Here is a 26506-nt window from a genome sequence, read left to right on the forward strand (position 1 = left end):
GTTAGATTGCTCTTCTGGCAAATGAAACCATTTTTTGTGACCCTGTGTCAGGTATAGCATAATACAGCTTTTTGGACATTGTAGCATTAAATACAGAGCTAGTTCTTGTTCCACCTCAGAGAGCAGACTAGAAGGCCTGGATGAATGATAGTATCTTGGGATGTTGTAAACAAAAGCATCAAGATTTAGTGGTTAGAGCTTCACAGGCTTCTGAAATAAGTTTCCTGGAACTTCAGATAAGATAAGAGTTACCTACAGCTACCAGGATGGATGATATGGGAACTAATTCTCAAAGTGAAATGCTCCAGGGGAGACGGAATCAAGCCATAAGGTCATGGAACATCATCTGTTCCAGGATCAAGTAGACCCAGCTTACAAAAGAACGCCTTATTTCTGGGCAAAGACTAAAAAGTAGAGCAACTTTCACTAAGTATGCAGATGATGAACTATCTTCATCAGTACCAAGGTTTCTTGGAAATACTGATACTTCCTTGAAGAAAAATACACTAGATCCTATGGACCAGTAGCTAAGTAGTAAGAGCATGGTAAACGTTGGTCATGCAGTACTTTCCATGTGAAAGTGACAGGTTCTGCATACTTGGAGAGAGAAAGAATGTATCTTCTTGGAGAAAACCAGTGCTTCATAACCCTTGGAGCAGGAATATGCCAATTAAACATTTGTGGGAAAAATCCAAAATATTTTCTGTTATCAGAGCAAGAAATTCAATTAGACAGTCCTGACAAAAATAAAGAACACTCTGTCAGGTCAGTAGCTCAATGCAATACTAACACACAGCTACAAATTCCCGCAAGATTCAAAGAAATCTGTGCTGGTAGTCTGTGCTGGTACACTGTAATAAAACAGATCAGATATTTATAGATAAGCAAAATAATACAGTTTTCCATAAGGGAGAGGCATTTTCTACTCCTTTAGTAGCAAAAGCCAATTCAGAACAGCAGCAGAATTTCACAAGCACGGGTTTGTTTATTTCACTAGCAAAATATCACTCACATAAGTATATAAATATTGCCATACTGGTGTCAGGTTTTCCAGGCAGGAACTAGGTTTGTGAGCCCTTGGGCCACTGCCGAGGAGTGGCAGCGGCAGGCAAAACCACCCCACACAGGGATAAGACAGAACTCTGACAGGGACGGCTAGTCTTCACCTGCACTTGACCACCGTTCCTCAGGAGTTGAGCCCCTGGGTGCAGGTGGCTGGCAGGAACTGGATACCCACTAGGAAGGAAATGGACAGGTCAAAAAGGGTCAGGAACTGAAAGCTGTAGAGCAGCCACTAAAACAGGGTACAAATACTGACAGACAAGAGACAAGACTGAAAGCTGCAAAGCAGCCACTAAAACAGGGAACAAATACTGACAGACAAGAGACAAGACTGAAAGCTGCAGAGCAGCCACTAAAACAGGGAACAAATACTGACAGACAAGAGGCAAGACTGAAAGCTGCAGAGCAGCCACTAAACAAGAAACACAGACAACCAAGAACTAGACAGAGAAATGCAAACAAAAACCAAGACTGGGAAACAAGCAATACAGTACAAGATAAATTACACAAAGACTATATTATTTTTTTATTTTTTTTGTTACATTTGTACCCCGCGCTTTCCCACTCATGGCAGGCTCAATGCGGCTTACATGGAGCAATGGAGGGTTAAGTGACTTGCCTAGAGTCACAAGAAGCTGCCTGTGCCTGAAGTGGGAATCGAACTCAGTTCCTCAGTTCCCCAGGACCAAAGTCCACCACTCTAACCACTAGGCTACTCCTCCACTAGAAACAGGCAAGAATCTCAGACAATAAATTGGGCTAGGCAGAAGTGCACAGTGCACAGGGACCTTAGGCAATGCAAAGGCAAACACAGAAGTTTCCAAATGGCTAATAAGCCCAGCAGCAACTGAGACTCAGCTGCAGTAATCACAAGGCAGCTACGGGTGCTGTGCAGGCACCAACAAGAAAGACAAGTCTGACAGCCTGAAAGATCCGGACCAGACTGAGCTGAAGCCTGGAACAGGTAGGGACAGCAAGACAGTCCATGGCAGCCACCGGTTCTGGCCACCAGAGGGCGACAGGAGCACAAACCAAGACACAGGCAGAAAGCATACTGAAGCACAGAGGGGTTTAAGACACACAGGTGCAGTGTAGTGGAGAAATCAGAGCCATGCTGGAAGCAGCCAGCACACAGAGACAGAGCTAACTCAGAAAGACCAAACAGAAGCCAGCTTAGAAGCTGACCGCCAGAAATAAGGTAAGCCTGAGAGGGGTCACGACCACAGACATGGCAGTATCTCCCCCTCAAGGCTCCCGTGTTCCTACGGGAGCGTTCAGATTTCCATGGATAACAATGGTGAAACCTACAGAGGGGCTTCAAGACAGGACCATGGTTAGCTGGACTGGAACTTGGACTGGCATCCGCATCTGGGCCGGACCTGGAACTCGGCTTGGACTCTGCATCTTGGCTGGAGTTGAAACTCAGCTTAAACTTAGCATCTTGGCAGGAACTGGAACTCGGCTGGGACTCAGCATCTTGGTCGGAACTGGAACTCGGCTGGGACTCAGCATCTTGGCCGGAGCTGGAACTCGGCTGGGACAGCATCTTGACCGGAGCTGGAACTCGGCTGGGACTCAGCATCTTGACCGGAACTGGAACTCGGCTTGGACTCAGCATCTTGGCCGGAACTGGGACTCAGAGTAGACTCAGCATCTAGGCTGGAACTGAAACAGCGTAGACTCAGCATCTTGGCTGGAACGGGAACTCGGAGTAGACTCCTCATCTTGGCTGGAATTGCAACTCGATCCGGACTCAGCATATTGGCTGGAACTCAAACTCGGAGTGGACTCAGCATCATCTTGGTTGGAACTCAAACTCGGAGTGGACTCAGCATCTTCTTGGCTGGAACTCAAACTCGGAGTGGACTCAGTATTATCTTGGCTGGAACTGGAACTCGGCTTGGACTCAGCAGGTTGGCTGAAACTGGAACTCGGCAGACTCAGAGGCTTGGCTAGCAGTGTCACTCAGACTGGAATCGGAGGCTTGGTCGAAGCGCCCGTCGGACTGGAATCGGAGGCTCGGTTAGAAGCTTCCCTTGGACTGGACTCTGAGGCTTGAGTGGGAGCACCACTTGAACTGGGATGGGAGACTCGATTTCGAAGCGCCACTTGGACAGGACTCAGAGCTTGGCTGGAGCTGGACCTCGGCTTGGACTCAGCAGCTTGGCTGGAGCTGGAACTCGGCTTGGCCTCAGCAGCTTGGCTGGAGCAGGGACTCGGCTTGGACTCAGCAGCTTGGCTGGAGCTGGAAGTCGGCTTGGCCTCAGCAGCTTGGCTGGAGCAGGGACTCGGCTTGGACTCAGCAGCTTGGCTGGAGCTGCCCCTCAGGCTGGACTGCCAGTAAGCCTGGAGCTTGGGATTCTCAAGACGCTTTCTTTCAATGGCAGCCTCCAGAGTATCCCGCAGGGCTGGATAGGAGACAAGTAGGCGGCAGTATTCGCAGAGCGGGGTCAAAAGGTCAATAGCAGAAACTAGGTTTTCCGCAATCATAAGCTCCCGGACACGATTTCTCTCTGCTGCCGCTTCAGGAAGCTTCTTCAAGGCTGGATCAAACAAAAGCATTCCATGATACTTAATAAGTGATATGAAAGGATCAAAAACCATAAATAAACTGGAACCAAACTTCACCCGAGAAACAGGAGCTACACCCGGGCGGTGACCCGGATTGCCAACAGGCGAAAAAATCCTAGGCTGGCAGGCCAGCGGGTAGGGTGATCTTGCCGAGCTCAGGGCCTTTGCATTCTGTCAGGTTTTCCAGGCAGCAACTAGGTTTGTGAGCCCTTGGGCCACTGCCGAGGAGCGGCAGCGGCAGGCAAAACCACCCCACACGGGGATAAGACATAACTCTGACAGGGACGGCTAGTCTTCACTTGCACTTGACCACCGTTCCTCAGGAGTTGAGCCCCCGGGTGCAGGTGGCTGGCAGGACTTACCGGACAGGGCAGGAACTGGATACCCACTACACAGGAAATGGACAGGCCAAAAACGGTCAGGAACTGAAAGCTGCAGAGCAGCTACTAAAACAGGATACAAATACTGACAGACAAGAGACAAGACTGAAAGCTGCAGAGCAGCCACTAAAACAGGGAACAAATACTGACAGACAAGAGACAAGACTGAAAGCTGCAGAGCAGCCACTAAACAAGAAACACAGACAACCAACAACTAGACAGAGAAATACAAACAAGAAACAAGACTGGGAACAAGCAATACAGTACAAGATAAATTACACAAAGACTATACTAGAAACAGGCAAGAATCTCAGACAATAAACTGGGCTAGGCAGAAGTGCACAGCGCACAGCAACATACCAGGAACCTTAGGCGATGCAAAGGCAAACACAGAAGTTTCCAAATGGCTAATAAGCCCAGCAGCAGCTGAGACTCACTGCAGTAATCACAAGGCAGCTACGGGTGCTGTGCAGGCACCAACAAGAAAGACATGTCTGGCAGCCTGAAAGATCCGGACCAGACTGAGCTGAAGCCTGGAACAGGTAGGGACAGCAAGACAGTCCATGGCAGCCACCGGTTCTGGCCACCAGAGGGCGACGGGAGCACAAACCAAGACACAGGCAGAAAGCATACTGAAGCACAGAGAGGTTTAACACACACAGGTACAGTGTAGTGGAGAAATCAGAGCCATGCTGGAAGCAGCCAGCACACAGAGACAGAGCTAACTCAGAAAGACCAGACAGAAGCCAGCTTAGAAGCTGACCGCCAGAAATAAGGTAAGCCTGAGAGGGGTCACAACCACAGACGTGACAACTGGGAAAGACCAAAGGTCCATCAAGCCCAGCATCCTGTTTCCAATAGTAGCCAATCCAGATCACAAATACCTGGCAAGATCCCCAAAAAGTTCAAAACATTTTATACTGCTTATCCCAGAAATAGTGGATTTTCCCCAAGTCCATTTAATAACGGTCTATGGACTTTTCCTTTAGGAAGCCATCCAAACCTTTTTTAAACTCCGCTAAGCTAACTGCCTTTACCACATTCTCTGGCAACGAATTTCAGAGTTTAATTACACATTGAGTGAAGAAAAATTTTCTCCGATTCGTTTTAAATTTACTACATTGTAGCTTCATCGCATGCCCCCTAGTCCTAGTATTTTTGGAAAGCATGAACAGACACTTCACATCTACCCATTCAACTCCACTCATTATTTTATAGACCTCTTTCATATCTCCCCTGAGCTGCCTTTTCTCCAAGCTGAAGAGCCTTAGCCGCTTTAGCCTTTCTTCATAGGGAAGTCATCCCATCCCCTTTATCATTTTCATTGCCCTTCTCTGCACCTTTTCTAATTCCACTATATCTTTTTTGAGATGCGGCGACCAGAATTGAACACAATATTTGAGGTGCGGTTGCACCATGGAGCGATACAAAGGATTATAACATCCTCATTTTTGTTTTCCATCCCTTTCTTAATAATGCCTAACATTCTATTTGCTTTCTTAGCCACAGCAGCACACTGAGCAGAAGGTTTCAATGTATCATCAACTACGACACCTAGATCCCTTTCTTGGTCCGTGACTCCTAACGTGGAACCTTGCATGACGTACCTATAATTCGGGTTCCTCTTTCCCACATGCATCACTTTGCACTTGCTCACATTAAACGGCATCTGCCATTTAGACTCCCAGTCTCGTTAGGCCCTCTTGTAAATTTTCACAATCCTCCCGCAATTTAACCACTTTGAATAACTTTGTGTCATCAGCAAATTTAATTACCTCACTAGTTACTCCCATCTCTAGGTCATTTATAAATATGTTAAAAAGCAGCGGTCCCAGCACAGACCCCTGGGGAACCCCAATAACTACCCTTCTCCATTGAGAATACTGACCATTTAACCCTACTCTCTGTTTTCTATCTTTTAACCAGTTTTTAATCCACAATAGAACACTACCTCCTATCCCATGACTCTCCAATTTCCTCTGGAGTCTTTCATGAGGTACTTTGTCAAACGCCTTCAGAAAATCCAGATACACAATATCAACCGGCTCACCTTTATCCACTGTTTGTTCACCCCTTCAAAGAAATGTAGTAGATTGGTGAGGCAAGATTTCCCTTCACTAAATCCATGTTGACTTTGTCTCATTAATCCATGCTTTTGAATATGCTCTGTAATTTTGTTCTTAATAATAGTCTCTACCATTTTGCCCGGCACCGACGTCAGACTCACCGGTCTATAATTTCCCAGATCTCCTCTGAAACGTTTTTTAAAAATCGGCGTTACATTGGTCACCCTCCAGTCTTCTGGTGCCACACTTGATTTTAAGGATAAATTACATATTTATTTTTATTTATTTATTGCATTTGTATCCCACATTTTCCCACCTATTTGCGGGTTCAGTGTGGCTTACAATACATTGTGAATGATGGAAATACAATTTGTTACAACTCGGTTATGGATTACATTACTACTACTTACATTGTGAGGAGTTATGCGAAGACTAAGTCAAAATATCGTTAATGGAATAGAACAATGGAAAAGAACAATGGAACAATGGAAAGAAACAACGGGAAACTGATAGGGCAGCAAAACAATAGGAGAACATTCGGTATAACATTTGTCTGTGAGTAAAGGTATAAATGTGGTAAAATTACGGGGGATGGGAATTCAGAAGAGAATGTATTGATGCATTACTAACAGTGTGTGTGGACTTCATGTGTTTTGATCCTTTCAATAAATTTCATCAAAGAGATGAGTCTTCAATAATTTGCGGAAGTTGGTTAGTTCGTAGATCGTTTTCCGGTTGCGTGGTAGTGTATTCCAGAGTTGCGTGCTCATATAAGAAAAGGTTGATGCGTGCAGCGTTTAGTATTTTATGCCTTTGCAATTGGGGAAGTGGAGGTTGAGGAAAGTTCGGGATGATCTTTTAGCGTTTCTGGGTGGTAGGTCTATTAAGTCAGACATGAGGGCTGGGGCTTCACCGTGAATGATTTTGTGGACTAATGTGCATACTTTAAAAGTAATGCTTTCCTTGAGTGGGAGCCAGTGTAGCTTCTCTCGTAAGGGTTTTGCACTTTCGTATTTTGGTTTTCCGAAGATGAGTCTGGCTGCTGTGTTCTGGGCTGTTTGAAGTTTCCTCAGTATTTGCTCTTTACAACCTGCGTATAGTGAGTTGCAGTAATCCAGATGGCTGAGTACGAGGGATTGCACTAGGCTGCGAAAGACAGATCTTGGGAAGAATGGTCTTATTCTTTTCAGTTTCCACATGCAGTAGAACATCTTTTTGGTTGTGTTGTTTGCATGAGTTTCAAGTGTTAGGTGGCGGTCAATAGTGACTCCAAGGATTTTTAAAGTTTCTGAGATTGGAAGGTTTAGTTTTGGTGTGTTTATAGCGGTAAATTCATTTGTGTTGTATTGGGAGGTGAGTATCAGGCATTGAGTTTTTTCTGCGTTTAGTTTCAATCGAAATGCATCTGCCCAGGTGTTCATGATGTGTAGACTTTGGTTGATTTCATTGATGATTTCTTTAATGTCTTGTTTAAAAGGGATGTATATTGTTACATCATCGGCGTATATATATGGGTTAAGGTTATGGTTTGATAGAAGTTTTGCCAAGGGGATCATCATTAGGTTGAAAATCATCCCTGGGTCAGATGATCCAGAACATGGGGAACAGCTTGCTGCTACAAAGATTTCTGCCTCCATCAGAACTGTATAAAGAGCTGGGCTTTCCATCTGACCTGGGCTGCCATTATTCAGGTTTTATACCAACCACCCACTTTGCTCTGTTCTGCTCTTCAAGCTCTTTTTTAAGTTCTATCAGTACTCCGGGATGAATACCATCCGGTCCAGGAGATTTGCTACTCTTCAGTTTGTAGAACTGCCCCATTACATCCTCATGGTTTACAGAGAATTCATTAAGTTTCTCCGACTTCTCAGCTTCGAATACCATTTCCGGCACCGGTATCGCTCCCAAATCTTCATTTAATTCATTTAATCTCTCCGCTACGGCTTTGTCTTCCCTGATCGCCCCTTTTACTCCTCGGTCATCTAGCAGTCCAACTGATTCTTTTGCCAGCTTCCTGCTTTTAATATACCTAAAAAAAAGTTTTTACTATGTGTTTTTGCCTCCAACGCAATCTTTTTTCGAAGTCCCTCTTTGCCTTCCTTATCAGCACTTTGCATTTGACTTGACATTCCTTATGCCGTTTCTTATTTTTTTTTTTTCAGTCGGTTCCTTCTTCCATTTTCTGAAGGATTTTCTTTTAGCTCTAATAGCTTCCTTCACCTCATTTTTTAACCACGCCGGCTGTCGTTTGGTCTTCCGTCCTCCTTTTTAGATACGAGGAATATATTTGGCCTTGGCTTCTAGGATGGTGTTTTTGAACAGCATACATGCCTGATGTAAATTTTTGACCCTCGCAGTCTCTCCTCTAAGTTTTCTTTTCAACGTTCTTCTCATTTTATCATAGTCTCCTTTTTTAAAGTTAAACGCTAACATATTTGATTTCCTATGTATACTTACTTCAAAGCTAATATCAAATCCGATCATATTATGATCACTGTTATCAAGCGGCCCCAGCATCATTACCTCCTGCACCAGATCATGCGCTCCACTAAGGACTAGGTCTAGAATTTTTCCTTCACTTGTTGGCTCCTGTACCAGCTGCTCCATAAAGCTGTCCTGTCATATGTGGGGTTAACACAGATTCTCCGAAGACAAGCAGGCTGCTTGTTCTTACGACTGGGTGACATCCGCGGCAGTCCCCACCAACCGGAAGAAGCTTCTCGGGCGGTCCGCACGCAGGGCACGCCCACCGCGCATGCGCGGCCGTCTTCCCGCCCGTGCGCGACCGTTCCCGCCAGTCTTGTTTTTTCCGCACTGGAGAGAGTTGTGCGTCGCCGCTCTCTCTTGTCAGCCCCGAAAAACCGTTGCGTTTTCGCGAATTTCTCATTTTTTGTTGTTTGTTTCTGGTTCCCGCGCGTACCGGACCCCTTTTTCCTTTTCTTGTAAAAAAAAAAAGAAAAGAGTGAACGCGCTTGGTTTTCCCTCGTTTTCTAGCGGGGGCGTCGAGTTGCGGCCTTGTGGCCGCGTGGTCGCTTTATTTTTTGAGGTGTGATTTACCGCCACCATCGACGACTTTAATTTCGCCGATGCGATTTTTCCGTCGATGTCCTCGAAGGTCCCGAGTGGATTTAAGAAGTGTGGTCGGTGCGGCCGGCCTATCTCGCAGACCGACACCCACGCTTGGTGCCTCCAGTGCCTCGGGCCGGAGCACAATATCAAGTCGTGCTCTTTGTGTCTTGGTCTCCGGAAACGGACTCAGGTTGCGAGGCAAGTTCTACGGGACCGTCTTTTTGGAACTTGCGCTGGCCCCTCGACGTCGACCTCGATGGCATCGGTATCGACGGCCGGTTCTTCGGTACCGGTATCGATGTCCGCGAAATCGGCACCGATGGCATCGACCCCAGGAGCACAGGTCCCGTCGGCCCGCCGGTCCCTCCGGTGAGGGTAGGGTGAAAGGCTGCGTGGGCAATCGGCCCCGGTCACTCCCTCTGCCCATGGCCCGCGGGACCGAACCCTGTCTGACCCGGTTCCTCGAGACCGAGGGGGATCGACCTCCTCCTCCTCCATTCCACCTGGCACCGATGACGGGCACCGCAAAAAATCAAAGAAGCACCGTCATCGGTCGCCTTCGATGCATCCGGCTATCGGTGCCGGCGAGGAGTCGACGCCGAAGCGTCCGCGTCGAGAGGACAGATCCCCTTCGGTAGTGGAGGTACCGACGCGTCAGGGTCCCAGCACTTCGGTGCAGTCTCCTGGACCCGAGCAGCTTCCCGGCACCGACACCTCTACCGGCCCCCCCCGTCTTTCCCGACAGCGGGCCTGGACGAGTGCCTCCGAGCCATCCTTCCGGGGATCCTGGAAGGGCTGATGCGCCAGGCTGTGCTGGCGCCGGGGGTGCTTGCGCCCTCGGCGCCGTTGACTGTGGCGCCGGCGAGCTCTAGCCCGGTGCCGAGGCCTTCGACACCGCCGCCGCTTGCGGCGCCGGTCTCGACTGCCACGCAGGTGGAGTCCCCATCGACGTCGATGGAGGGAGCTTCGTCCCCGCCGGCGCGGGAGTCCACCGCTCGACGACACCGAGGCCTCGGTGCCTCGACGTCGAGCCGGGCCCGGTTAAGGACTCAGCTACATGAGCTTATGTCCGATACCGAGGAAGAGGCCTCGTGGGGGGAAGAGGAGGACCCCAGATATTTCTCCTCAGAGGAGTCTGCGGGCCTTCCCTCTGACCCCACGCCTTCACCAGAGAGGAAGCTCTCGCCTCCTGAGAGCCTCTCCTTTGCCTCCTTTGTAAGGGACATGTCCATTTGCATTCCCTTCCCCATGGTCTCTGTGGATGAGCCGAGGGCTGAGATGCTCGAGGTTCTCGACTATCCATCACCACCTAGAGAGTCCTCCACGGTGCCGTTGCACAATGTCCTCAAAGAGACACTGCTTCGGAACTGGATGAGACCATTATCTAATCCCACCATTCCCAAGAAAGCAGAGTCCCAGTACAGAATCCACTCGGACCCAGAGTTAATGCGGCCCCAATTGCCCCATGACTCGGCGGTCGTGGATTCTGCTCTCAAGAGGGCACGGAGTTCGAGGGATACCGCCTCGACGCCCACGGGGCGGGAGTCTCGCACTCTGGACTCGTTTGGGAGGAAGACCTACCAATCTTCCATGCTCGTGACCCGCATCCAATCTTACCAGCTCTACACGAGCATCCACATGTGGAACACTGTGAAGCAATTGGCGGACCTGGTTGATAAGCTCCCGCCGGAGCAGTCCAGGCCTTATCAGGAGGTGGTCAGGCAGCTGAAGGCGTGCAGAAAGTTCCTGTCCAGAGGTATCTATGACACCTGTGACGTGGCATCTCGTGCTGCAGCCCAAGGTATAGTGATGCGCAGGCTCTCATGGCTGCGTGCCTCTGACCTGGACAACCGCACCCAGCAGAGACTGGCCGACGTCCCTTGCCGGGGGGATAATATTTTTGGCGAGAAGGTCGAGCAGCTGGTGGACCAACTGCATCAGCGGGAAACCGCCCTCGACAAGCTCTCCCACCGGGCGCCTTCAGCATCCACCTCAGCAGGTGGACGTTTTTCCCGGGCCCGGCAGGCTGCGCCCTATTCTTTTGCCAAGCGTAGGTACACCCAGCCGGCCCGAAGGCCTCGACAGGCACAGGGACAGCCCCAGCGCGCTCGTTCTCGTCAACAGCGTGCGCCTAAGCAGCCCCCTGCGCCTCCACAGCAAAAGCCGGGGACGGGCTTTTGACTGGATCCACGGGAACATAGCCGCCCTCAAAGTGTCCGTGCCGGACAATCTGCCGGTCGGAGGGAGATTAAAATTTTTTCACCAAAGGTGGCCTCTCATAACCTCCGACCAGTGGGTTCTCCAAATAGTGCGGTGCGGATACGCCCTAAATTTGGCCTCCCTTCCACCAAATTGTCCTCCGGGAGCTCAATCCTTCAGCTCCCATCACAAGCAGGTACTTGCAGAGGAACTCTCCGCCCTTCTCAGCGCCAATGCGGTCGAGCCCGTACCACCCGGGCAGGAAGGGCAGGGATTCTATTCCAGGTACTTCCTTGTGGAAAAGAAAACAGGGGGGATGTGTCCCATCCTAGACCTGAGAGGCCTGAACAAATTCCTGGTCAAAGAAAAGTTCAGGATGCTTCCTTGGCACCCTTCTGCCAATGATTCAGAAAAACGATTGGCTATGTTCCCTGGATTAAAAGGACCCATACACTCACATCCCGATACTGCCAGCTCACAGACAGTATCTCAGATTCCGCCTGGGCGCACGGCACTTTCAGTATTGTGTGCTGCCCTTTGGGCTCGCCTCTGCCCCACGAGTGTTTACAAAGTGCCTCGTGGTGGTAGCGGCGTATCTACGCAAGCTGGGAGTGCACGTGTTCCCATATCTCGACGATTGGCTGGTCAAGAACACCTCCGAGGCGGGAGCCCTCCGGTCTATGCAGTGCACTATTCAACTTCTGGAGCTCCTGGGGTTTGTGATAAATTACCCAAAGTCCCATCTCCAGCCAACACAGTCTCTGGAATTCATAGGAGCTCTGCTGAATACCCAGACGGCTCGGGCCTTCCTTCCCGAAGCGAGGGCCAACAACCTCCTGTCCCTGGCTTCGCAGACCAGAGCGTCTCAGCAGGTCACAGCTCGGCAGATGTTGAGACTTCTGGGTCATATGGCCTCCACAGTCCATGTGACTCCCATGGCTCATCTTCACATGAGATCTGCTCAATGGACCCTAGCTTCCCAGTGGTTCCAAGCCACCGGGAATCTAGAGGATGTCATCCGCCTCTCCACCAGTTGCTGCACTTCACTGCTCTGGTGGACCATTCGGACCAATTTGACCCTGGGACGTCCATTCCAAATTCCACAGCCCACGAAAGTGCTGACGACGGATGCATCTCGCCTGGGGTGGGGAGCTCATGTGGATGGGCTCCACACCCAGGGTCTGTGGTCCCTCCAGGAAAAGGATCTGCAGATCAACCTCCTGGAGCTCTGAGCGATCTGGAACGCACTGAAGGCTTTCAGAGATCGGCTGTCCTGCCAAATTATCCAAATTCGGACAGACAATCAGGTTGCAATGTATTACACCAACAAGCAGGGGGGCACCGGATCTCGCCCCCTGTGTCAGGAAGCCGTCGGGATGTGGCGTTGGGCCTGCCAGTTCGGCATGCTTCTCCAAGCCACATACCTGGCAGGCGTAAACAACAGTCTGGCCGACAGACTGAGCAGAGTCATGCAACCGCACGAGTGGTCGCTCCATTCCAGAGTGGTACGCAAGATCTTCCGAGAGTGGGGCACCCCCTCGGTGGACCTTTCGCCTCTCAGACCAACCACAAGCTGCCTCTGTTCTGTTCCAGACTTCAGGCACACGGCAGGCTAGCGTCGGATGCTTTTCTCCTTCATTGGGGGACCGGCCTCCTGTATGCTTATCCTCCCATACCTTTGGTGGGGAAGACCTTACTGAAGCTCAAGCAAGACCGCGGCACCATGATTCTGATAGCGCCCTTTTGGCCCCGTCAGATCTGGTTCCCTCTTCTTCTGGAGTTATCCTCCAAAGAACCATGGAGATTGTAGTGTTTCCGACTCATTTCGCAGAACGACGGAGCGTTGCTGCGCCCCAACCTTCAGTCCCTGGCTCTCACGGCCTGGATGTTGAGGCGTAGACTTCACTGCGTTGGGTCTGTCTGAGGTGTCTCCCGTGTCTTGCTTGCATCTAGGAAGGATTCCACTAAAAAGAGTTACTTTTTCAAGTGGAGGAGGTTTGTCGTTTGGTGTGAGAGCAAGGCCCTAGAACCTCGTTCTTGCCCTGCACAGAACCTGCTTGAATACCTTCTGCACCTTATCAGAGTCTGGCCTCAAGACCAACTCAGTAAGGAATCACCTTAGTGCGATTAGTGCTTACCATTATCGTGTGGAAGGTAAAGCCATCTCTGGAGAGCCTTTAGTCGTTCGATTCATGAGAGACTTGCTTTTGTCAAAGCCCCCTATCAAGCCTCCTGCAGTGTCATGGGATCTCAATGTCGTCCTCACCCAGCTGATGAAACCTCCTTTTGAGCCACTGAATACCTGCCATCTGAAGTACTTGACCTGGAAGGTCATTTCTTGGTGGCAGTTACTTCAGCTCGTAGGGTCAGTGAGCTTCAGCCCTGGTAGCTCATGCTCCATATACCAAATTTCATCACAACAGAGTAGTGCTTCCGCACCCACCCAAAGTTCCTGCCGAAGGTGGTGTCGGAGTTCCTCTTAACCAGTCAATTGTCTTGCAACATTCTTCCCCAGGCCGCATACCCGCCCTGCTGAACGTCAGTTGCACACATTGGACTGCAAGAGAGCATTGGCCTTCTACTTGGAGCGGACACAGCCCCACAGACAGTCCGCCCAATTGTTTGTTTCTTTCGACCCTAACAGGCTAGGGGTCGCTGTCGGGAAACGCACCATCTCCAATTGGCTAGCAGATTGCATTTCCTTCACTTACGCCCAGGCTGGGGTGGCTCTTGAGGGTCATGTCACGGCTCTAGTGTTAGAGCCATGGCAGCGTCAGTGGCCCACTTGAAGTCAGCCACTATTGAAGAGATCTGCAGGCTTCGACGTGGTCATCTGGTCCACACATTCACATCACATTACTGCCTCCAGCAGGATAACCGACGATACAGTCGGTTCGGGCATGTCGGTGCTGCAGAATCTGTTTGGGGTGTAATCCAACTCCACCCTCCAGGACCCGCATTTATTCTGATGAGGCTGCACTCCTCAGTTAGTTGTTCTTCGTAGGTCAATTTTCTGTTGTATCCTCGCCGTTGCGAGGTTCAATTGACCTGGGTTCTTGTTTGTGCAGCCTGAGAGCTAGGGATACCCCAGTCGTGAGAACAAGCAGCCTGCTTGTCCTCGGAGAAAGTGAATGATACATACCTGTAGCAGGTGTTCTCCGAGGACAGCAGGCTGATTGTTCTCACCTACCCTCCCTCCTCCCCTTTGGAGTTGCGTTTCATCATTTTTGCTTGTCATCAACTGGCGGGAACGGTTCGCAGCACGGGCGGGAAGACGGCCGCGCATGCGCGTGGGCGTGCCCTGTGTGCGGACCGCCCGCGAAGCTTCTTCCGGTTGGTGGGGGCTGCCGCGGACGTCACCCAGTCATGAGAACAATCAGCCTGCTGTCCTCGGAGAACACCTGCTACAGGTATGTATCATTCACTTTACCTAGCCTCCAGTCAGAGGAGGGGCAATTTGGGAACAAAAACTGTTAATATAATTATTCTTAGCACTCTGAAATTCATAACAGCCAATCTTACTTTCCCTTATGGATCCAAGTCCAAAGCCTGGTTATACTGGCAAGCAAGCCTCAGTGGTTAGGAGAATAAAGGCTGTTTATTTACAAGTAGCTAATGAAAACAAAAGTATACAATTATATGAGAATGCAAGGAAACTCAGGGAACTGAAAGACAAATGTGGGACTAGGACAGGGAAAAGGACAGAGTAAATGTACATTAAAACCTAGGATATGCCTCTAATCTGGCCCCATATCTTAACCCATTAGCAATAGCATGGAGCTGTATACAACCTGAATGTAGATGGGGTACCAGATGATCAATAGTAGGCATGCAGGTCCCCGTCTCAGCAGAACAGAGCAAAGTGGGTGGCTGGTATAAAACCTGAATAATGGCAGCCCAGGTCAGATGGAAAGCCCAGCTCTTTATACAGTTCTGATGGAGGCAGAAATCTTTGTAGCAGCAAGCTCTTCCCCATGTTCTGGATCATCTGACCCAGGGATTTATTGCAGAGAGATACAGCATCGGCAAACTGTAGCTCTGGGGTCTCGGCTCCAGATAGTCGAGTCAAATGAATCCTGACTTTGTTTTTGCACAGGCTCCGAACTGGCTGGGTCAGAACAGTCTTGTTTGTTCCAGATGCTGTGAATTGAAAAATCACAATATTGTCCCATTTACGTCATTCTGGAGGGTCAACTTGACCATGAGTCATTGTTTTAATAATACATAAATGTTGTTACAGCTGCCCAGCTATGGTGTTAGCCAAGTTGGCAAGGGAATTCCTGCAGACCTTGGCAAAATCTTGCCGAGTCATGCTGATCTTACACCATGTCTATAGTCTTATCAGGAATATGAAAACTACTACTTGTGAAATACATAAGGTAATCACTGGGTGTCTTAAGTGTGTTCAGGAAATGGTGTGCTGTTGGTGAATAAGCAAAAATAGATTCCCACCAAGACAGTTGTTCCTAACACTCTGAATTGTAGTGCCATATATTAAGAACATAACATAAGAAGTATTTCCATGTAACTTCCTTGAGAGTCCCCCTAGTCTTTGTACTTTTGGAATGAGTAAAAAATTGATTCACTTCTACTCATTTTACACCACTCAGGATTTTGTAGACCTCAATCATATCTCCCCTCATCTATTTCTTTCCCATGCTGAAGAGCCCTAACCTCTTTAGCCTTTCTTCATTTGAGAGGATATAGCCCCTTTATCATTTTGGTCGCTTTTCTTTGAAATAATTCTGCTATATCTTTTTTGAGATATGACAACCAGAACTGAATGCAGTACTCAAGGTGAGGTTGCACCATGGAGCGATACAGAGTCATTATAGTATTTTTGGTCATATTTACCATCCTATCCTAATAATTCCTAGCATCCTGTTTGCTTTTTTGGCTGCCACTGGACACTGAGCAGAGGATTTCAGCGTATTGTCTATAACAACATCTAGATCTTTTTCTTGGATGCAGACCCCCAAGGTGGACCCTTCCATCAGGGCCACTACTGGAGGCTATGCCCAAGGCAGTGAGCTCCAGCAGCCACGAGAAGAGATTAATGCTGCTTATTGGGGTGGAGGAGAGGGAGGGGGAGGTGCTGGATAATGGAAGGGAGTGCAAGAGAGTAAACCCCAGGAAAGAGATAGAATGGATCTGGAGGAAGAGGAGAGGTAAGGAAGAGAAAGGGTAGTATGCTGGATCTGGAGGTGGAAGGGAGGAAGATTATCAATCCTTTAGGGAAGGGGGATGGGATTTGATGTATTGCCTTTCTGTGGTTTGAATCAAAGCAGTTTACATATTATATACAGGTACTACTTTTGTACCTGGGCCAATGGAGGTTTAAGTGACTTGCCCAGAATCACAAGGAGCTGCAGTGGAAAGCTTTGGTGACCTATAAACCCTGTACTCAGTTTCTTTATAACAAGAGTTGTTCTCTGAACCCTCCCTAAATTCTTGCTGAAGGTGGTGTCACTTTTCACATCCTACCTCTCTTCCAAAGCCACATACATAATATAGTAACATAGTAGATGACGGCAGAAAAAGACCTTCACGGTCCATCCAGTCTGCCCAACAAGATAAACTCATATTTGCCACTTTTTGTGTATACCTTACTTTGATTTGTACCTAGAAACCCACGTGAGTAGGCTCTTCAAATTAAGTCACATCAAATTAGGGCTTCTGCAGGGAAAGGGAATGGGACTTGATATACCACCTTTCTATTGTTTTTTGCAACTACATTCAAAGCAATTTGCATAGTAATACAGGTACTTATTTATACTTGGGGCACTGGAAGGTTAAGTGACTTGCCCAAAGTCACAAGGAGCTGCAGTGGGAATCGAACCCAGTTCCCCAGAATCAGAGTCCTCTGCACTAACCACTAGGCTACTCCACTCACAAAGTGGAGCTACAATATTTCTACTAATGCCTGCTTCAGAATATCTGCAAGGCAGTGACATAATCCATACTCCATATCTTGTCATTACTGCCTGGACTAAGTTTCAGTAGCAGACAAGTGCATTTGGTCAAGCTGATCTGGTCAGTCTGTCCCTTTTTTTTTTTTATTTGTACCCCGCGCTTTCCCACTCATGGAAATGCTCACATTCTTTTAGTACAGGCTGCTCTTAAAGTTCAGTGCAAAGAGTTGAGCAACCCTAAGCTTAGGAGTCACCTACTTGTGTCCCCTACTCATTTCTCCGTGTTGATGGAAAAAGCAATGTTGCTTACCTGTAACAGCTGTTTTCCTTAGCAGGACTGATCAGGCACACAATCCCTCCCACCTTTAGGAGAGTTGCATAATGCCTTAAGGTTTTGGGATTAACTGAGGAATTCAGAATGCTGCTGCATACAGAAAGAATCATGCATGCTCAGAACTTTGAACTTCACTTCTGAGCTGTAGGAAAGCAGTACCATCCCTGTGCCATCAGATGACATTCCCCACTTGTGTGCATAATCAGTTTTGCTGTCTACAGAAAACATCTGTTACAGCTGAAAAAACATTGCTCTAATTGTAAATTAATGGTACTGACATGGTATAATTTCCTTTGTGTTTTCTACAATACTAGTAAAAAAGGCCCGTTTCTGACACAAATGAAACGGGCGCTAGCAAAGTTTTCCTCGGAGTGTGTATGTTTGGGAGAGTGTATGTGAGAGTGACTGTTTGAGAGTCAGAGTGAAAGTGTGAGTCCAATCCATGCTCCTCTGTCACCTGGCCCCTCCATTTTTCCCTATCCAGCATTTCCCCTCTCTGCCTGAGGCCTGCCCTGCAATCCATATCCATCCATGCCATCTGTCCCCTCCATTCATCCCTATCCAGCAATTCCCCTCTCCCTGAGTCTGCCCTTCCAATCCATGCCCATCCATGCTCCTCTGTCACCTGGCCCCTCCATTTTCCCTATCCAGCATTTCCCCTCTCTGCCTGAGGCCTGCCCTGCAATCCATATCCATCCATGCCCATCTGTCCCCTCCATTCATCCCTATCCAGCAATTCCCCTCTCCATGAGGTCTGCCCTTCCAATCCATGCCCATCCATGCTCCTCTGTCACCTGGCCCCTCCATTTTTCCCTATCCAGCATTTCCCCTCTCTGCCTGAGGCCTGCCCTGCAATCCATATCCATCCATGCCCATCTGTCCCCTCCATTCATCCCTATCCCAGCAATTCCCCCTCTCCCTGAGTCCTGCCCTTCCAATCCATGCCCATCCATGCTCATCTGTCACCTGGCCCCTCCATTTTTCCCTATCCAGCATTTCCCCTCTCTGCCTGAGGCCTGCCCTGCAATCCATATCCATCCATGCCCATCTGTCCACTCCATTCATCCCTATCCAAGCAATTCCCCTCTCCCTGAGTCCTGCCCTTCCAATCCATGCTCCTCTGTCACCTGGCCCCTCCATTTTTCCCTATCCAGCATTTCCCTCTCTAGCCTGAGGCCTGCCCTGCAATCCATATCCATCCATGCCCATCTGTCCCCTCCATTCATCCCTATCCAGCAATTCCCCTCTCCCTGAGTCCTGCCCTTCCAATCCATGCCCCATCCATGCTCCTCTGTCACCTGGCCCCTCCATTTTTTCCCTATCCAGGCATTTCCCCTCTCTGCCTGAGGCCTGCCCTGCAATCCATATCCATCCATGCCCATCTGTCCCCTCCATTCATCCCTATCCAGCAATTCCCTCTCCCTGAGTCCTGCCCTTCCAATCCATGCCCATCCATGCTCATCTGTCACCTGGCCCCTCCATTTCCCTATCCAGCAATTGCCCTCTCTCCCTGACGCCTGCCCTCCCAATCCATGGCCATCCATGCTCCTCTGTCCCCTGCCGCCTCCATTCATCCTTTTCCAGCAAGTCCCCTCTCTCCTTCCATGACGCCCCCCCCCCCTCCATCCATGCTCCCTCTCTCTCCCATGTGCCAGCCTGGCCGGCCTCTTTCCCCCGCCCCCACCCCCGGCTCGCATCCATGCTGTGGTTGGCCACCCTCTTCTCTCTCCCCCCAACATGGGTTTTTTTTTTTTTCTTCCACCCCCTCCCGCGAACCTGTCGATCCCCCCCCCCCCCCCCCCGCCGGAACGCCGAAAACTGCCGCCGAGCCGTTGTTGTACTACCTTCCCTTCCCGTAGGTTGTTGAATCATCTTGAGAAAGTGTAACGTCAGACGCACGGAGTTAAACTTTCTAAGATGATTCAACAACCTACGGGAAGGGAAGGTAGTACAACAACGGCGGCGGCAGTTTTCGGCGTTCCGGCGGGGGGGGGGGGATCGACAGGTTCGCGGGAGGGGGTGGGTTTCGAGGGGGCCATAGAGCGGGGGGGGGGTGACAGCTGATTCCGAGGCAGTAGGAGGAGTAGGGAAACACGCTGCGCGTGTTTTCCCTACTCCTCCCCTTGCCTTGCAATCACTGTTTTGACGTCAGTGACGTCAGTGCGTGTCTGCCTCACAGACCACCTCCAGCAAGGAGCCACGGTCCCAAGCACAGAACGTTGGAGGTGAGAATTATTATATAGGATTGTGAGCTAAACTCCTAATACATCATAAAATCCTGTTGTCTTACCTGCAGGAGCATGGGATAATTCTGAACTCTGAGATAGCTATCAATGGAGAAACTTCAAATAAGAATGACAGACATTTAGAACCTTCCACCAAGGTTAATTTGGAAATATCTCCAGTCCTAAAATCAGCTGAGGCTGTGCACCCAGGTGAGTGATTGAATATTATTACTATGTCCCTGATATGCCCAATCATTCTTTCATCATACTTTGATTCCATGAAATTTGACAAGTTCTTGGTACTTCAGCAATTAGCTGTGCATGCTGCATGGGTTTATTGGATCATTTCTTGTGCATTTTTCTAATTAAGGGTCATTCTTCATCCAGGAGATTTGAATACATTAATTTTATTCCAAACACCCAGAACAAAATAGTAAAGCAGCTCTCAGATGTGCACTGAGTGCTTTAGTTTAACATTTTAAAAAGAGAGTCTAAAGAGTCTACTATGAAGCATATGTCTAGTGCATCATTGCAACCTGAAGCAGAATACTATACAATATACTTATAGAGAATAGATGTTCAAACAAGAATCCAGTATGTTAGCATATTTTAGTGGGGTTGACATTCAGCATTTGATGGTAAGCAGCTTGTAAGCTGCTCACAGCCATGGGCTGAGTTAACCCCAGATATTCAGTGCCAGGGCATGTCTGGCCTCTTGCACTGAATATTTGTTTTTGTGCGGCAACCTGGAAGCTACCCACGTACCAGCTGATATGCAGACTGATACACAGTTAACTCTGTGGATAAAGTTAGGACAGCCTGAATATCACTGATAACCGCCCAAACTGCCCCTGCAGTAACCGGTTAATGCTTTGGTGGTCAGAGGGGATATTCAGTGGCACTATTCATTTATGGGCCGCTATAAATATACTGGAATCACCAGCTCAATGGGGTTTAAGCAGGCAGGAGCCTCTGCAGCCTAGTTAAACCTTTTTGTATATCAAGCTCAATATTTCTGTTTATGAATCATAATGGTCTACTAGCTCCTTGGTTTTAGTGCTCTACTGCTAATCATGATTTATTAAATGTAATCACCCTTATAAAAATGTAATTGAAAAAAAATCTCTTAAAAAAAAATCTCTTAGTGAATCTGGTGTTACATGGGAACTGGATCAAGGTCTTCAGAAACAGTACATTATACATAATGGTAAAGCAAGTATATAAAAATATATTAACAAATAATCAAATTAGAAACATGATAAATAAAATACAGATTGAGATTGATTACTAATATATAATAAAACAAATATGTAAACAATCTTAAAATCAAACATGAAGATAAAAAGAACATATAAAGAATGTATTAAAAATATGGAAATACAGTCAAATTGGAAATATGATAAATGAAATACAAATAGAGATTGATTACTGAAGGACAAGGTTAAGAATCATTGCATGTTTTTTGAAATAACTTAGAATGGATGATAGATAGAACAAATCTTGATATGTATACTTGACAATCATATTTCAATATCATCATGCTGATCAATCCATAGACTGGTGGGTTGTGTCCATCTACCAGCAGGTGGAGATAGAGAGCAAACTTTTGCCTCCCTATATGTGGTCATGTGCTGCCGGAAACTCCCCAGTATGTCTCTATCTCAGCAGGTGGTGGTCACACACAGCAGCAGCTCTGGCTAGGCCTCCAAGCCTAATTTTTAGGTTTTGTTGAGTGCCTGGGGTTGAGGGCTCTTTTGAGCAAGTGCAAACCTGGTGGTACCAGGTCCCTCCTTTTCTCCCCCCTCCCGCTGGCTCCGTTAAAAAAAAAAAAAAATTTTGAACGTCCTTAAAGGCGTTTATTTCGACGTTTATTTAAACGTTCATTGCAGCTACTCACTGGGACACCAGGTCGTTACAGCTCGGAGCGGAAAGCAGGTAATTTTACCTTTTATAGGCGGGCAGGGGATTCCCCGATTTATCTCCACGTGGCATATGGCGTCAGAGGGCGAGGGCGTAAAGAGTCGCTCCCCGGATCGCTTGAGCGCTTCTAGAGGGGATGCGGGGGTCTTAAAGCCTGTTTCGCCCTTGTTGGGTGACAGTTTCGTGACCGATGAATGTCCCGGTCCTTCATCCGGCGTGGCGGTTTTTCCCGCCATAAACACCCATCCCCCGCTCCTCGCCTCCGCCATCTTGGCCGGCCACGCGGCTCGGACGGCTTCTTCTTGGGCCGCCCTTGAGGTTGGAGACATTAATGCCATGAACGCCCTTAATTTGGGCGACGGCACCAAAGCGGCTAAAGTTAAGCGCCGCTCTTCCCGCGTGGCTCCTTCGCGGAGTGTCGCGCCGGACGCCATTTTGGATGCGCAGCATGTCTCTCCCCCGCTCTTGCGAGCGCCGGTTGAGGGTGCGTCTAGGGCTGTTGCCCAGGCTGCGGAAGTGCACAGTCTGGGGGGTTTCTCCCCCGAGTTTGTTTTGCTGCTGCATCAGGCCTTCCTTATGCAAAACGCTGCCCCTGCTCCCTCGTCTGATAAAGAGGTTGAGGTTCCCAGAGGTAAACGCCCTCGGGTTGATTCCCAGGCCTTGGAGGACTTTGTCTCCTCCGATGTAGATGAGGGCAGCGTATCTGAGTTCTCCCAACGGTCCTTTGCGGATTCCTTGGAGGAGACGGATCCCCGCTCGGATGGAGTGGATGACCCCTCTGCAGCGCGGCTCTTTAGCTCAGAGGATTTGCCCAACCTGTTAGTGCAGGCCATGGGCATTTTGAAGATTTCCTCTCCGGAGGACGTCTCTCCCTCAGCCCCTGTTGGCTCTGCCATTATGCTGGGGACGAAACGCCCGCCTAGAACCTTCCACGTGCATGATGCCATGCACACCTTAATTTCGGCTCAATGGGATGTCCCGGAAGCGAGCCTTAAAGTGGCTAGGGCTATGTCCCGCCTCTATCCTTTGCCTGAAAGTGAACGTGAGGCCTTCCTGTGGCCTACCGTGGATTCTTTAATCACTGCGGTGACTAAGAAAACGGCGTTGCCAGTGGAAGGTGGCACGGCCCTAAAGGACGCCCAAGACAGAAGATTGGAGGCGGCCTTAAGGTCGTCCTTTGAGGCGGCTGCTTTAAGTTTGCAGGCCTCAGTTTGCGGCTCCTATGTGGCCAGGGCGTGCCTGACTATGGTGCAGCGGGCTTCCCCCTCGGATCATTCCTTGAGGGCTGATTGGCCGGCCCTGGAATCGGGCTTAGCCTATTTGGCAGACTTGCTGTATGATGTCTTGAGAGCCTCAGCTAAAGGCATGGCTCAGACAATCTCTGCGCGGCGGTGGCTTTGGCTGAAGCATTGGTCTGCTGACCACGCCTCTAAATCCCGCCTGGCTAGATTGCCTTTTAAAGGCAAGCTGCTCTTTGGGGTCGAGCTGGACAAGATCGTGACCGATCTCGGCACATCTAAGGGCAAGAAGTTACCAGAGGTCAGGGCTCGGGCTAGTACGCGCCCTGGTACCTCCAGAGGACGGTTTCAGGAAGTCCGTCGGTACCGCCCGGGCAGGTCGGGCTCCTCTGCCCCCTCTTCCTTCAAGAGGAACTTCTCCCCCAAGCAGCATTCCTTTCGCAGAGACCGCCGTCCCGGAGGTGCTCCCTCCGGTCCTCCCCCAGGGTCTCGTACCCAATGACGGGGCCTTGGTCCACGCCCCAGTGCAGATTGGAGGACGGCTGTCCTTGTTTATGGGCGAGTGGACCACAATAACTTCAGACGCTTGGGTGCTGGAAGTCATCAGAGACGGCTACAAGCTAGAGTTCTGCCGACCCTTAAAAGACGGGTTTGTACTCTCTCCCTGCAAGTCTCCGGTCAAAGCTGTGGCAGTGCAGCAGACCTTGGACAATCTGATCCGCCTGGGGGCGGTCGTTCCGGTGCCAGAAAATCAGCTTGGCAAGGGACGTTACTCCATTTTCTTTGTGATTCCAAAGAAAGGAGGTTCTGTACGGCCTATCCTCGACCTCAAGGGGTCCATTGGGCCTTGAAAGTTGGGCATTTTCGCATGGAGACCCTCCGCTCTGTTATAGCGGCAGTGAAGGCAGGAGAGTTCCTGGCATCCTTGGACATCAAGGAAGCGTATTTGCATATTCCCATCTGGCCTCCTCATCAACGCTTTCTGCGTTTTGCAGTACTGGGCCGACACTTCCAGTTCAGAGCCCTCCCGTTCGGGTTGGCTACTGCTCCGCGGACCTTCTCCAAAGTAATGGTGGTCCTCGCGGCCTTCCTGAGGAAGGAAGGAGTTCAAGTCCATCCTTATCTGGACGACTGGTGGATCCAAGCCCCCTCTTATGCAGAGTGCGGCAAAGCTGTGAACCGGGTGGTTGCTCTTTTGAGCTCCCTGAGGTGGATCATCAACTGGAAGAAAAGCCAGCTGCGCCCGAGACACCCAAGTGGGCAGAGTGTTCCTGCCAGACAATCGGATTGTCAAGCTTCAGGCTCAGGTGGACTAGTTCCTAGTAGCCTCTCCTATTCGGGCTTGGGACTATGTGCAGCTGTTGGGCTCTATGACGGCCACGATGGATGTAGTGCCCTGGGCCAGGGCTCATATGAGACCACTACAACAATCTCTGCTGCTGCGCTGGACTCCGATGTCGGAGGATTATGCTGTGCGCCTTCCCTTGGACCCAGCAGTGCGCAAGGCGCTGAGCTGGTGGACGCAGACAGACAAGTTGTCTGCGGGAATGCCTCTGGTGACCCCGGAGTGGATTGTCGTCACGACAGACGCCTCTTTGATGGGCTGGGGAGCCCATTGCTTGGGAAGGACAGCGCAGGGGCTCTGGTCTCCTGCAGAGGCAAAGTGGTCTATCAACCTCCTGGAACTCAGAGCCATTCGGTTGGTGCTGTTGGAGTTCATCCCGGTACTGGCGTTGAAGCCAGTACGGGTCCTGTCGGACAATGCCACGGCTGTGGCCTATGTCAACCGCCAGGGAGGTACCAAGAGCGCCCCTCTAGCCAAGGAGGCCATGAATCTATGCCAGAGGGCGGAAGTGAACCTGGCATAGCTGTCAGCGGCTCTCTTTGCCGGAGTCATGAATGTCAAGGCGGACTTTCTCAGTCGCCATACCTTGGAGCCCGGAGAGTGGCAGCTATTTGCTCAGGCGTTCTTGGGCATCACGAAGCGCTGGGGCCAGCCGAGCCTAGACCTGATGGCGTCATCGGCCAATTGCCAAGTGCCGCGCTTTTTCAGCAGAGGACGGGACCCTCGCTCCCTGGGAGTAGATGCTCTTCTTCAACAGGGGCCGGCACAAGAGCTTCTCTATGTGTTCCTGCCCTGGCCCAGGTTGGGCAGGGTGCTAGACCAGGTGGCAAAGCATCCAGGCCGGATAATCCTGGTGGGTCCAGACTGGCCCAGACGTCCCTGGTATGCGGACTTGATCAGGCTCTCAGTGGACCATCCTCTGCGGCTGCCAGTGGAGCAGGGCCTGTTGCATAAGGGTCCCGTGGTGATGGAGGATCCCTCCCCCTTTGGTCTTACGGCCTGGCTATTGAGCGACAGCGTCTGAGGAAGAAGGGCTTCTCAGACAAGGTCATCGCCACTATGCTGAGAGCGAGGAAGCGCTCTACTTTTACTGCTTACGCCAGGGTTTGGCGTACCTTTGCAGCGTGGTGAAGCAGGCTCATTTTCTCCATTCACTGCTCCAATTTCTTCAGTGTTGGCATTCCTGCAAGAAGGTCTGGAGAAAGGCCTGTCGCTCAGTTCCCTTAAAGTCCAGGTAGCAGCCCTGGCTTGCTTCAGGGGCCGCCTGAAGGGTGCTTCCCTGGCTTCGCAGCCAGATATGGTGCGTTTTCTCAAGGGAGTTAAGCACCTGCGCCCTCCTCTGCACTCAGTGGTGCCTGCGTGCAATTTCAACCTGGTGCTAAGAGCATTACAGAAGCCGCCTTTTGAACCCTTGTTGAGGGCATCTCTGAAAGACCTGACGTTGAAAGCAGTCTTTTTGGTGGCTATCACTTCAGCCAGAAGAGTTTCCGAGCTCCAGGCACTCTCAGGTCGAGAGCCCTTTCTGCAGTTCACTGAGGCAGGAGTGTCTATTCGCACAGTGCCTTCCTTCCTGCCCAAGATTGTTTCTCGCTTCCATGTGAATCGGCAGCTCTGTCTCCCTTCCTTTCGTAGGGAGGACTACCCAGAGGAGTACTCTGCTCTTAAATATCTGGATGTGAGATCAGATACTTGGAAGTGACCAATGATTTCCGGAAATCGGATCATCTGTTTGTCCTGTTTGCAGGTCCTCGTAAGGGTCTGCAGGCTGCTAAGCCTACAGTGGCAAGAGGGGTCAAGGAAGACATTGCAGCGGCTTATGTGGCCGCGGGGAAGGTTCCGCCTATCCAACTGAAGGCTCACTCCACTAGAGCTCAGGCGGCCTCGATGGCAGAGGCCGGGTCCGTCTCCTTGGAAGAGATATGCAAGGCGGCAACTTGGGCATCGGCCCATACATTCTCCAAGCATTACCGCTTGACTGTGGCTGCTCGGGCGGAGGCCCAGTTTGGAGCTTCAGTGTTGAGGTCAGGGATTTCAATGTCCCGCCCTGGGTGAGTACTGCTTCAGTACATCCCACCAGTCTATGGATTGATCAGCATGATGATATGGAAGGTAAATTATGTATCATACCTGATAATTTTCTTTCCATTAATCATAGCTGATCAATCCATAGCCCCTCCCAGATATC

The 26506-nt window shown here is 49.9% G+C and overlaps 1 protein-coding gene across 14 annotated transcripts in view; it reads left to right on the top strand.

Annotated features, from left to right (window-relative positions):
* The window catches only part of LRRFIP1 (LRR binding FLII interacting protein 1), a 997950-nt gene that overhangs the window by 608770 nt on the left and 362674 nt on the right, over positions 1-26506 (top strand). For all 14 annotated transcript variants that reach the window (XR_003942957.1, XR_003942958.1, XM_030210921.1 and 11 more), the window contains one exon: positions 19890-20028. Coding sequence is in view for 12 of the 14 variants with exons in the window: in XM_030210921.1 (XP_030066781.1) it covers positions 19890-20028 (139 nt within the window). In the remaining 2 variants the exon portion in view is untranslated. The remainder of the gene's footprint in view (positions 1-19889; positions 20029-26506) is intronic.

The sequence above is a fragment of the Microcaecilia unicolor genome, chromosome 7, assembly GCF_901765095.1.
Source record: "Microcaecilia unicolor chromosome 7, aMicUni1.1, whole genome shotgun sequence".
NCBI lineage: Eukaryota > Metazoa > Chordata > Amphibia > Gymnophiona > Siphonopidae > Microcaecilia > Microcaecilia unicolor.